General features: G+C 37.2%; 2 protein-coding genes and 1 pseudogene across 2 annotated transcripts in view; 2 read left to right on the top strand and 1 right to left on the bottom strand.

Moving 5' to 3' along the window:
• Positions 1-13,372, bottom strand: part of LOC136678443 (low choriolytic enzyme-like) — a 42,672-nt gene that overhangs the window by 15,533 nt on the left and 13,767 nt on the right. The window contains exon 7 of the mRNA XM_066656494.1: positions 6,377-6,458. Within this exon, the coding sequence (XP_066512591.1) occupies positions 6,377-6,458 (82 nt within the window). The remainder of the gene's footprint in view (positions 1-6,376; positions 6,459-13,372) is intronic.
• Positions 1,104-3,922, top strand: LOC136678999 (low choriolytic enzyme-like). The gene is made up of 8 exons (XM_066657236.1): positions 1,104-1,208; positions 1,331-1,361; positions 1,461-1,526; positions 1,938-2,090; positions 2,282-2,399; positions 2,788-2,966; positions 3,306-3,387; positions 3,469-3,922. Exons 1-8 carry the CDS (start codon positions 1,137-1,139, stop codon positions 3,593-3,595), a joined length of 828 nt encoding a protein of 275 aa, XP_066513333.1. The 5' UTR covers positions 1,104-1,136; the 3' UTR covers positions 3,596-3,922.
• LOC136677811 (high choriolytic enzyme 1-like) lies at positions 6,893-12,274 on the top strand (annotated as a pseudogene).

Here is a 13,372-nt window from a genome sequence, read left to right as displayed (position 1 = left end):
ATCTGCATCTTTTGACTGGACAGTTCACTTCAGTGAGAAAAGGTGAGGACTAACTGATGAAAAAGTAAAAGAATACAAGAAATAGTAGACTAGCGGACTGGTGGGAATGCAGAAGTAGTTTAGTGTCAGATGTGGTAAAATGTCAGAAGTGCAATAGCAAAAAAGGAGAAATGGTACAAGTAGAGGAATGGCAGATGAATATGGCTTGTATTTGAGTTGTTTATTGTAGCAATAATAGATCAGATCTTAACATCTTACTCTGTACCATGTTTTGCAAGCTATCTACGAAATCCTCTCACACCAGCGCAATACACACTAACACACCACCACCACAACAGTGTAATTTTACCCTGAGATAACAGCTATCACTTTTTTATATTCAGAACAATATCCATCCATCCATTATCTGTAACCGCGTATCCAATTTAGGGTCGCGGGTGGTCCAGAGCCTACCTGGAATCATCGGGCGCAAGGCGGGAATACACCCTGGAGGGGACTCAGAACAATATGAACAATAAAAAATTACACAGCTACAGAATTATCTCCACATTTAAAGGAACACTATGCAATATTTTTACCTGAAATGTGGAGAAAATAGATGCTGTCATTGTTAATCTGGGCTTAGTTCCACACTATATAACTTTTGGAGGATGGTAGGAATTCCCTCACCCCTCCCAATTGATGTAAGTATAATGCTGTAAAAAAAAAAAGAATTACATCAGGGAAACCCCTGGAGAAAAAAAAAGTTTGAAGCAGTCAGTTTGTTGTTTAATTTTTGCTACAGATGTTGTTTAATATTTTCATTTTAAAAATCATGAATATGTATTATATTGTTTAGTACGTTGTAAGTGTTAAAATCCATATTATTTTTAAACTCCAAAAAATTTAAAATCCAAAGCTCATATGTTACCTTATTTGGAAAGGTAAATGGAAATTCTTTTTCTCTTGCAACACATCATGAATTTAGAAAGAGCCTTGCTTAAGTTTTTTTGGTTTGGACCATTTCTGGTTTTTAACTTTGTAATTTGCCACAATCCTTGAGAAATCACTTGTTTGAGGGAAGTTGTTAGCCCCAGTCTCATTATTTAAACTGAAGCTCTGTCTAAGAATTCTCTGTATCTCTGCAGGCTTCCATCATGCATCTGACTCTGACATTCATACTGCTGCTGCAGCTGGTCATCAGTCCAGCTCAGGGTCGCTACATTAAGGTGAGCTCACACAGTCATTTTAAATTCATCACCCTCATGAACAAAGGTTATTAGACGTCTGTAACTATATAAATAATAGAAGTCTAACAACTACAGTGTTTTTAATACTTGTTTTAAACCAGGAATTCATTAGGAAGAGCTACAATGAGACAGGTGAGATATTTCTATGGCAGAATGTCTTAGTTTTGTGAATAATATTAAACGTAAAATGTAAACAGAAGTCAATAACCATAAAATTAATCATTTATTCAGACAACAGCATTGAGAAGGATTACTTCACTGTATCATCGCTAATTGAAAGAGCCAACAGGAAAGCTGGTAAGCCCCTGAGAAGTTTGTTGTTGTTTGTAAACAATCTCAAATCGAAAAGGTATAGGCTGAAGCTAATTAACATTCCTTTTACTTCTGTATTTAGACAATACAAAACCTCCACATGAAGAAAACATTATATATATATATATATATATATATATATATATATTTTTTTTTTTAACAATAATCATTCCTTGGTTTTATAAGTTCTTACCTTTTTAAACTTCTTCAGTGACAGCTGAGTGCCTGCACCAGCCATAAATGCATGTAAATATGGTTCAACTAATTCATAAGAGGTGATGGCTGCAAATTTCTGGACATTAAGTGTAATTAAGTGATCACCGCAGATTGAAAGAATATAACCTCCAGAAAGTAGCACAGCAAACCAATTTGTATATGTTTTATTTCATTGCCCAGGACAGTCACTTGATGAACCCAAGATTATGTTTGGTGACATTGCCATGAACCCTGGCTTTCAGAATGCAGACCCCTGTACAGCACGTGGGTGCAAGTGGCCCAGAAGCAGTGACAGCAAGGTCTATGTGCCTTATGTCATTTCTAACCAGTACTGTGAGTGACACCTTCTGAGATGATGTAGCCTCAAGAAAATCAAATCAAGTGGACATTTCCTATAATGGACATTTTTCAGTAATGTATCTAAGTTAGGTCTACAAAACACAGTTCAGGTTCAAAATGAGTGTTGTTGTCGTTTGCTACAGCATGCCCATGCATTGTTAAATTTTTTTCTATCTCTCTGCTAGCATCCCAGGAAATCGTCATTATTGAGAGTGCTCTGAAGTCCTTTCAGACATCCACCTGTATCCGATTCATACCTCGCCGCAGAGAGGAAGACTACATTCACATTCAGTCTCGTTCAGGGTACAGCTCCAGTGTCTTTTAACACTTTCAATCCTGAATTTAGCAGACATGAAGCTGTAAAATGATTGGACAGAGGGGGTGATGACAGGCAGGACCTCGGAGGGCGAGATCATTGGAGCTCTGCACTGGACTGGCCACTTCTCAAGGAGAATATACTGCTTTAGTAATGCTGTGGGAGGCAGCAGTGTTTTAGCTTTGACTGTTTCCTTAATCTATGATCACACACCCTGGACATTTCATGACTAAGTACAGTAAATATCCTACAGATTGCTCCTTTAAGGGGGCCTAGACTTATTCTGTGTCTGGGTCTGCCTCCCTGTGTTTTATGAAGTGAAAATGAAGAGTAAAGGATAACAGTTAGTAAGCACTGTTGTGATTTGACCTGCAGGTGCTACTCGTATGTGGGCAGAAGAGGTGGAGAACAGGTCGTGTCTCTGGATCGTCAAGGTTGTGTATATCATTGTGTTGTCCAGCATGAGCTCCTTCACGCTCTGGGCTTCAACCATGAGCAGTGCCGCAGTGACCGAGACGGACATGTTCGCATCCTCTTCCAAAACATCATGCCTGGTGAGTGGAGCAGGTATTTTTTCCACATGCAATATATGGCCAAATATATCCTCAAACATTATGGGTATTAAACACTGTAGAAATGTATTTTATATCAATTCAAATCTCAAAAGCAATTAATCAACTGCAGTCCTGTTTCATTTTTTACAGTGTAGGTTTGTCTACTTTGATGTAGTATCACTTTGTTTTGGGAAGGATATATGTTGGAATATTTCTGTGAGGGTTGGAGTGTTTGATGCCTACTACACCACTTTTTAAAAACCTCCTTCAGGCTGACCAAGAGAAGAATGTGATCTCAAGCAGAGGGCTCACTTTCATTGTTCTTTTGTGATTTATTAGGACTGGAGTATGCCTTTCGGAAAATCCCAACCCTAAATCTGGGCACCCCATATGACTACAACTCTGTCATGCACTATGGAAGGTAAGGTTTTCTGTTGTTCACTTATTTACTACTTCTTTTTTTTTGGTGCTGATCAGCAGGGGTTCTCTTTTGTGGATGCAGGTATGCTTTCTCAAGGAACCGGGAGCCTACCATCATTCCCATTCCAGACAGTACTGTCGCTATTGGACTTGCCACTCAGATGAGCCCCACAGACATCTTACGTATCAACAGGCTGTACTGTGGATAACTGAGTTCATGATTGGAAGTAGAAATAGTTTGTAACTGTAAACCTCTCTCTCTCTCTCTCTCTCTCTCTGTCTCTCTCTCTCTCTATGTCTATGAGAGAAGCTACAGGACAATTCAACAGCTTTAATTATAAACCTTCAGATAGGTTATTCTGTTAATTCTATACAATGTGGAGTAACTACTGTGAAAGATATATATATATATATATATATATATATATATATATATATATATAAGGGGTTGTCGGTTCTAAATAAGAGAGGAGTTAAAACATAATCTCTGAATAAAAATGTTATTGCTAATGGAAACTGTTTTGTTGAGCCAAATAAACAAGTCTTTATCTGCTGCCCTGCTCTGAGATTCATAATCTTGCAAATAATTGACAAGTGTGATTAGTAATTTAGTAATTCATCACATATAATCAATCTATTATAAAATATCAAGAAGTATAAGCAGTTTATTTATTACCAACCGTTGAGTGTGTGGTTAGTAAAACGAGTGTTCTCATTGGAGCAATATTCCCTACAGTTATTTACAGTGAATCATAATTGAGGATTCAGTTGTCTCATGAGTGTTTAAAACCGCAATTAAAATTACTCTCCCACACAAAGAAATTATACATGTACCTGCGCATCAAAGTAAATACACTTGGCTCCTCGCCATGATGTTATGTTAATTTAAAAAAAAAAGTTATAAAATGTAGGATGATTTTTTCCATTTAAATTTAATTTTCATACAATTATGGATTTTTTAAAAATAAATCTTGCCTGATGTGTGGAAGCTTTTTTCGCAGGAAAATTTTGCCCGTTCTTTACCATGACCTCATCCTTCCTCAGACACCTATATCACTAATATTCTACATTCACATTACTATAACCCATTCATCGAACCGAGGAGGATGGGTTCCCCGTATGAGTCTTGTTTCCTTCCAATGTTTCTTCCTCGTATGCTGAGGGAGTTTTTCCTTGCCACTGTTGCCCCTGGCTTGCTCATAGGAGGCTTTCACCCAGATCTCTGAAAAGCTGCTTTGTGATGACTTTTTGTTGTGAAAAGCGCTATATAAATAAAAGTTGATTGATTGATTTAAAATAAATAATTAAATTCATTTTTCAGTTTACTATATATTTTGATATTTGGAGTCTTATATTTTTCAGCTGCAGATTTTATGTTTTCATATTCATTTGTATATTTGCTGGCGATGGCGTCCGCTCCATCAGGAAAACTGCAGTGAGACAGGAACAAATCTGAATAAGTTCCCAGTTTCTTAGTCTGATGTTCTGCTCCACCTTCAATTGTGCTTTAAATTAAATTGGTTCATTTGCTGTGCGTTTTTCTTCATATTTCATGTGTTTTATTCATATTTATTTATAAATATATCATGTAGCTCCTGAAAGAAAGAAAGCTATATGAAACAGAGCTGTGTATTCATATCCTTTTTTCCCTTATTTTCCCTATACAGCAATATCCTCCGTCTGTTACCATAACCAATACAGGCTTCTCAAGATCATATACACTGTACCAATTATCATAATCACAACATAATCAAGTAGGTAAGACTTGATATTGGGAAGGTTTCTACCAAAATGTGTTTTTGGATTTTGGGAGCACCCAGAAGAAAACTACACAGACATGGGGAGAACTTTCTGAACTATTCCACTTGTTAACTAGGACTCCCACATTTACACCCAAAACCACCAACCCAGGAGGGTGAGGGCAACCATATTTTACCTCAGATATATTAAAATTCATATACCAATTCTTTTTCAACTCTTAGTAACACACCTGAAGAGCTCACACTTGGAGAAGAAAACTAACTGTCCAGATGTATTATGCTGGATAAGAGTTAGCAATACGCTTGTGATGAGGGAAAAAGTAGGGTCTTCCTGTCCACCGAGAGTAAAGCCAGTTTTGTTCTCTACGAGGTTTGTACCCCACATTTTTAACCAAGAATTTGATTATTCACATGACTCAAATAGAGCCATCAGCCAGTTCAGTCACAAGTTCAAATATATTTTGAGCCCATAATATGGTTTTATCAGGGACATTCTGTACCGAACCTAACTCTGTTTCCTTATTTTTAGATTATGGGTCTTACATTAAGCAGCACTTATATGATTTCTAGTTCTATCCACAGGTTACATCTGACAAAAAAAAAAAAAAAAAAACTAAAATGAGCAGCTGCACCTGCATAGGTAAGATTGGTATCAGTTCCTGAGAATTAGGCTCTGAAGCAGTGAAACTTCTCTTTGGAGTGATGGTTAGGTTAAATCTCCACAGCATATTTTGTGACCTCATAATTCTCTCACAGCTAAATGCCATCAAATCAGAAAATGTTCAAGTCTTCTCAGAGGACAAATAACCTATTGCTATGCTGGTAATTGTTAGAACCGAGAACCCTTATACATTTTTCACAGTAGTTACTCCACCTTGTACAGCATTAACAGAATGACATCTGGAGGTTTATAAGTCAAGCCTAAAAAATAATATTTTAATTGAATTAAAGTGAAGAAAATCAACTGTAGAACTGTCCTGTGGTATCACTCATAGACAGACAGAGAGAAACAAAGTTTAAAGTTACAAATATTTCTATTTCTGATAAAATCCTTGCGAGAGGATGAATACAGTAAAATGTAACTCATTGTACAGTACACAGTACTGTACAGTACAATCCACAGTACAGCCTGTTGATACGTAAGAGCATACCTGCATCCACAAAAGAGAAACCCTCCTGATCAGCACCAAATAATGAAGTAGTGAATGAGTGAGCAGCAGAAAAGCTTACCTTTCATAGTGCATGATAGAGTTGTAGTCATACGGGGTGTCAAGATTTAGGGTTGGGATTTTCTCAAAGTTATGCTCCTCTCCTAATAAAACACAGAGGTTTATTAGGACTGTGAAAGTGAGCCCTCTGCTTGAGATCACATTCTTCTATTGATCATCTTGAAGGAGGTTTTTGGAAAGTGGTGTTTTATATCTAAATTGAATCATTCCACATCAGTACCTGAGCTCAAGTATGTTTGCATGCCTGTAATGTGCCAAAATCTAGTCTTCCCAAAAGAGAACAAAGTGCAGCAAAGGGGACAAACCACATATGCTGTAGAAACTGAAACAGGGCTGCAGTTTATGAATTGCTTTTAAGGTTTGAGTTGATGTAAAGGACATTTTCTATAATGTATAATGCCTTTCATTTTCAAGGATAAACTTGGATGAGTGGTCCCAAACATTTGGTAATATAATTCATGTGGAAAAAATACCAGCTCCACTAACCAGGAATGACGTTTTGTAGAAGGATGCGGACATGTCCGTCTCGGTCACTGCGGGTCTGCTCGTTGTTGAATCCCAGAGCGTGGAGGAGCTCATTCTGGACAACACCAAGATATACACAACCTTCGATTCAGAGACAGACCTGTTCTCCACCTCTTCTGCCCACAAACGAATAGCAACTGCAGGTCAAATTACAGCAACACTTACTAACTGCCATCCATTACTCTTCACTTATACTTCTAGTCCACCTTAACAATTCCAATGGAAGTTCTCTACTAAGTTTGTGATTTTCTTTAAACCTATGATTAATCCTAGTACTTGACTGCTTAGTATTATGAATAAGGGCCAGGTTTAGGACTAGGCTAGTCCCAATCAGAGAGACCAACACACAGAATTCCTTGTAGTAAGCTCATGCTGAGATTAATTTATTAATTCATTAACCTTCTGTAACAACTTTATCTTGATCAGGGTCATAGTGGGTCCAAAGCCCACCTGGAGCGCAAAGAAGGAACACAATCCGAACAGTATGTGTTCTCTGTATTTAACCCAATCTGTGCAGTGAAACACACATTTACACACACTGGTGAAGACTTGGGGGCATATATAAAATATAATAATTATTTTCATTATAAGAAATAATAATAAAAAATATAATAATTATCACCACCACCACCGTATTCACTGTTTTTTAAGAACGCTCAAACTAACTTGGATGCAGTACTCAGTTGTAAGTTGCCAGACATTTGGATAAACTCACTTTGGAATAAAAAAAAAAAAAGTTAATCAGAAGGATGATCTGATATAAATTTTTTAATGGAAGAAATATAAATAAAATCCGTATTATATAGATTCCATGTCTATCCAACTTCAGTTTAAGTTATTAAGACTATGATAGGATGACACTAATAAAAAAAATTTCATTGGTTATTCATGAAAAGCACAATAACTCTCCCTAAAGGTGAGTGATTATGTGAGGATCAATGGTGCTTCACATCTGAAAAAAAATAAGCAGATTTAAGATTTCACTGGTATATTGGGTTTACAAAACAGATTAATTACATATGTATTACTCATGTAGTTGTTTTTGTTTACTTCTTGCAAGTAAACAGAAACAACTACAGCTGAGAGCTGAGAACAACTTCGAGCTGAGAGCTTTATATTTCTTCATAAAATAGCAGATTTCACTTTGACATTAGGCCAATATTTACTTACCAATGTTCGCTTCCTCTTAAGCCTCTCGTGAGCTGCAGGTGATACAACGTGCTCTAGATTCCTTCTCCTCTGTCTCCTGCATCCGCTTCATCACACGAACCAATCAGAGAGATTACCTCAGCATTGAGTCCCGCAGTGGGTAAGCATAAAATGATAAATTCCAGTTCTGAAATCGAATTAGACATTTGTAAATAATCTAAACCCAACATATGTTAATAGTATTCATACAATTTCTAATATATTATATTTTAAACATCTTCCTAAGCAACTGCAACTTATAGTTGTATAATAGTGAAGAAGTTTTTTTAACAAACATTTTCATAAAAATTAAGAAAACATTTATTTGATTTCACTGACTTCAAAGCAACAGCCACTTTCATTTTAGCAGCAGTTAAATTTCATTATAGTTAGCTAGTTTGCTAAAGCTGGGGTAAAACCCAGAACAACTTATTTAACTTAACATTATTAGAATTTATGAACACAAAGTTCATATTATAATCAGAACTAAAATGAGTACAACCTAAATGTTGACCATATTGACCAAATCCGAGAATGGATTTGAATTCAAAGCATATTTGTTTCAGAAAGCCTGGTTTTTAAGACTCACTTTTTGCTTGACAAATGTTACTCCTACGTTGGTCACCTTGGTAATGGCCAGATAGTGTCTTTGGACCGCAATGGCTGCATCTACCACCACACCACCCAGCATGAGCTTCTCCACGCTCTGGGATTCAACCACGAGCAGACCGGCAGTGACCGTGACAACCACATTCGCGTCGTCTGGGAGAACATCATTGACAGTACAGTCTCAGAATTTAACTACAGTTTAAGGGTTAAGGCCCGTTTGATGTGTATTTAATGGTTTGGTTTCTTAACAGACATGAAGTACAACTTCAACAAGATCAATACTCTGAACCAGGGGACTCCCTACAACTACAAATCTGTCATGCAGTACCACAGGTCAGGCATTCACAGAATAATACACTATCTATTTCACTGTAAAAGTAGCATAGTGCAGGGTTGACACCAGCCCAAATACAGAATACTGTACATTTGATCCTCTAATTCTACAACCGTTTATGCCTTGGTTTCTGAGAAAGCCCAATTGGTTTCACTGTATGTGAGGTAATTATGATTCTGATTCTAAAAACAATGTGTATAAAACCTTTAGTTTAGGTTTTATATACTGGGGCAGCACAGTGGCACAACAGGTAGTGTTGCTGTCACATAGCTCCAGGGTCTTGGGGTTGTGGGTTCAAGCCCCACTCAGGGTGACTGTCTGTGAGGAGTTTGGTGTGTTCTGCCCAGTGATTCCCAGTGTGCGCCCAGTGATTCCGGGTCAGCTCTGGACCCACCATGACACTGAACTGGATAAGTGGTTACAGACAATGAATAAATGAATGAATAAAAAGTTTAATTTTGCCTATATACTGCAAAAAACAAATAGCACTCCAATATTTGTATGTTTTGAATCAATATAAGTCAGTTAATTCATAGACAATCATACAAGTGAGTTTCTATCTATTGTTGGAGGAGTTTACTAAATAATCTCAAACACTCTGTTATTTATCCAGAGAGCTACAAATAAAGTGCTTTAATCTGTATGAAAGAGCATTACACAAACATAAAACACTGCCATTTCTAAACTTTTGGAGCTTAGGTTAATGGGTTAGAATTAGGATTAATATTAGGGTTAGGGTTAGATTTAGGATTAGGTGTTAGAGATCAAACAAGCACAAAATGCTACTGATACTAACGTTTCTGAGATTAGAAAAAGGTTTATGGTAAAGTCTGGACTCAGAGTCAGGATTAGGCCGAGGGGAAGTATTAAGGCTCATTTTTCACAATGGGAAATTCACATAAACTTCCATTAATATATTTTGTAGTCATTGTACGAGTCTTGAGAATGGTTGTTCAGTAAAATCTGTACAACCCCACCTTGCATCCAGCCTGTTTACCGTGTGCCTTGCAAGGTTCATTCATTCATTCATTATCTGTAACCGTTTATCCAGTTCAGGGTCGCGGCGGGTCCAGAGCCTACCTGGAATCATTGGGCGCTAGGGATGGGGAGATTCACCGATTCACATCGGTGGTTCGGCACACGTCTGCGATTCGACTGTACCGGTAGATTCAACTTGCATCGGGTTTAATTTGCGGGCGAATTTACGGTGCATCTCCTCTAGCCTTTTTGCATCGGCAAATACCATGGTTAAATCGGTTGTTTTGTTTTCCAGTATCTATTCTTTATTCTAACGTATTTTCAGAGGCAACATATTTTTTTATTTTTATTGATTTCCTTTTTTTTTAGAGGCAACATAAATGCACCATCGTGTCCTCAGGTACTGACGCAAGCACGCAGACGTACACAACAAATATGGAGGGAAACGAGAGCATTATCAACAACAAAGAGATTTAATGCACCAAAAAAGACACACAAATCAAACGTGTGGCAACATTTCGGGTTTTTTAAGCGAGGTGGTCAACTTGACAAAACGCACGCAATCTGCAAACAATGCCGTGGGTCTATCAAATACGTTAGTAGCACAACGAACCTGGCGACACACATGAAAAGACGGCACGGTGTGGACATCTCTGCGGCCGCTACCCCATCGTTTTCTTCGGATCCTGCTGAAACACGAGCCAAACTGAGCAGTAGCAAAGGAGGTGACAGGTCTATCGCAAGATTATTTAGGCAAAACACGCCCCTGGCAGCTAACTCTGCTCACTCTTTTTCTAATATAAATCACACAATACTTTTTTTCCTAAGTACACAGGAGTACTATGGACATTGCACTTTGAAAAGCAATACTTCTATTTGAGCACCTTAGTGAAAGTATTGTTTACAGCAGCTGCTAAATGCTGCAATAATAGTTTTATTTTTATGTTGTTATTTAATTTTTATTTGTAAAATGGAATTAGAGCCATTTATGTTCACTACTCAGTCAGTCAACTGTCTGAAACCTTGTGTAGCAGTTAAGTCTAGCAGACTGTAGTATGTGTTGCAGATCATAATTTTCACTATGCACATTGTTAATACAGTACTTTTAAAACTGTTCATCTTATGTTTTATACATTATATATAAATATAGATGGAGAATATAACTGAATAATTCAGTTGAATAAATTAATGCTCTGTCTGAATATACTGAATTATGCATTTTTTTATATTATGTATTGATTTTGCTCCATTGAAAACAATCAGATGCATACATCCCTTAAATTGTTAGAGAGTAAAGTAGAATTGTGCTATTGAGTTAAGAAAACTGATGGGTTAGGCCAATACATCCACAAACCTCAACTAACTGTATCGAATGATCACTTATCAAACCGAATCCTCATATAATTAAGTCATATCATTATCAAATCATTTTTGAATCGCATCATATCGTGAACAGGAGTGATTTGTATCGCATCGTATCAACAAGGGGTTTCAGTGTATCGCATCGGCAGTGTATCAAGATGTGTATCGAATCGACCTTAGTGGTGAAGATATACATCCTTATTGGCCGCCAGTCCTTCACAGGGCAACACAGACACACACACATTCACTCACACCTACGGACACTTTTGAGTCGCCAATCCACCTACCAACGTGTGTTTTTGGACTGTGGGAGGAAACCCACGCGGACACGGTGAGAACACACCAACTCCTCACAGACAGTCACCCAGAGCGGGAATCGAACCCACAACTTCCAGGTCCCTGTGTGACTGCCACACTACCTGCTGCGCCACCGTATTTTTTCTTCATGTAATTTCAGAACTGTTTTCTCTAAGAACGGTCAGCCCACCATGGTCCCCATCCCCAACAGCAATATTTCCTTTGGTCAGGCCACTCAGATGAGCAGCAAAGACATCACCAGGTTGAACAGACTGTATCAGTGCTGTAAGTACATGGAACTCTTCAGTGCTCTGTCTCCCCAAGCCAGTCATTACCTTGACAACGCAGCTACAGTTTATACAAAAAAAAAGCGTCCTGTAAAAACTTTGTGTTGTTGCATTAGCTACAAAAGAGAGCGAATCACTTCATGCGAATCACATGAAAGTAAAGAATGTGCAAGCAGTGCTCCACTCCACCATTTATGCATTATGTATATAAAAAAAGCTTTCAACTTGTTGTGTAAACCTCATTTAAGAGTTATTGTTCTTTATATTTGCAAGTAATTTTTAAATGATTTTTGTTGTTGTAGTTTTTATTTCACAGTAAATCTCTTAATGATGTAAACATCATATATTGCCATAGTATATTAACTAGTACTGAACATTAAATATAAATAATCATTAATACAATTTATTATTGTCATTCTGCCATTTTATGACCTACTGTAACAACATCAATAAATTAATTTATTTATTTACATGGTATGATATCATCAATACGCATGCAAATATTAGACAGTCAAACTGACCATTGCGCTCGTTCTGGTAGTTACGGAATCCTGGCCATTCTAGTGTTAACTTGGCTTTACTGTAATGTGTTACACATGTGCATTTTATACATTTATAAAATGTTCATTTGACCATTTCTGTCTTTCAGGAACCAAAAAACTCTTTCACTCTACTATTCAGACTGACCAGGAGGAAATCACTGGCTAAAGTTAATCACTGCATATCACTAATGCAACAGCAGGGCTATCTGCCTGAATGTCTATCATCTTGTATTGGTGATGAGATCATGACATTACTTCTTTAAATAAATATTTGCTAATTATTATCAATCTTTGTCATTTTGAAATACAGATATGCATTTAAACTGTGCATTTATTACTCAGAATGTACATTCATGAATTCTTTCATTCCACAGAGTATCTTTTTAATGAAAGGGATCATAATAAGAGCATTTATCTTGTGATTTTACTCATCTATGGTAATGCAGTCTCATAAACTGCTGCAAACAGATATAGCTATATATGTAAATTTATAGGAACACACCAAGAGAGATTAGAGGAGAAGGGTCTGGCTGCAGACATGCATTCTCTGCCTCACAAGCACCGCCAGACTATTCATGCTGTTAGTGCACTCTCTGCCAAAGAAACTAAATCATGTTGTGTCTGCTGAGGAATACATTAGTTCTTAAATCTGTGTGATGCACAGCCAGTGTGAAAGACTACACTGATTTAAGCAGTGTATCATCTCATGTGAAATTAGCTTTATGGTTAAAGGTTTGTAATATCTGTATAACAGGTTTGGCTCATTAACTTCAGGATTAGTTTGGCACATTATTAGTGGAAGTTACATTTTAGTGAGGTTTTAGCTGTATACTACGACTGAGTTTTAGGGCCACAGCGTTAAAAAAAAAAGAAAC

Source organism: Hoplias malabaricus, chromosome Y (genome assembly GCF_029633855.1).
Source record: "Hoplias malabaricus isolate fHopMal1 chromosome Y, fHopMal1.hap1, whole genome shotgun sequence".
Lineage (NCBI taxonomy): Eukaryota > Metazoa > Chordata > Actinopteri > Characiformes > Erythrinidae > Hoplias > Hoplias malabaricus.
Note: the sequence above shows the minus strand (reverse complement) of the source record. Positions and strands in the feature narration are given on the sequence as shown.

Excerpts from the sequence above, each read along its gene's own strand:
- LOC136678999 (XM_066657236.1), top strand. The coding sequence starts at position 1,137 with ATGCATCTGACTCTGACATTCATACTGCTGCTGCAGCTGGTCATCAGT. Across the intron at positions 1,209-1,330 it reads CTCAGGGTCGCTACATTAAG|GAATTCATTAGGAAGAGCTA; the intron begins GTGAGCTCACAC and ends GTTTTAAACCAG. Across the intron at positions 1,527-1,937 it reads AAGAGCCAACAGGAAAGCTG|GACAGTCACTTGATGAACCC; the intron begins GTAAGCCCCTGA and ends TTCATTGCCCAG.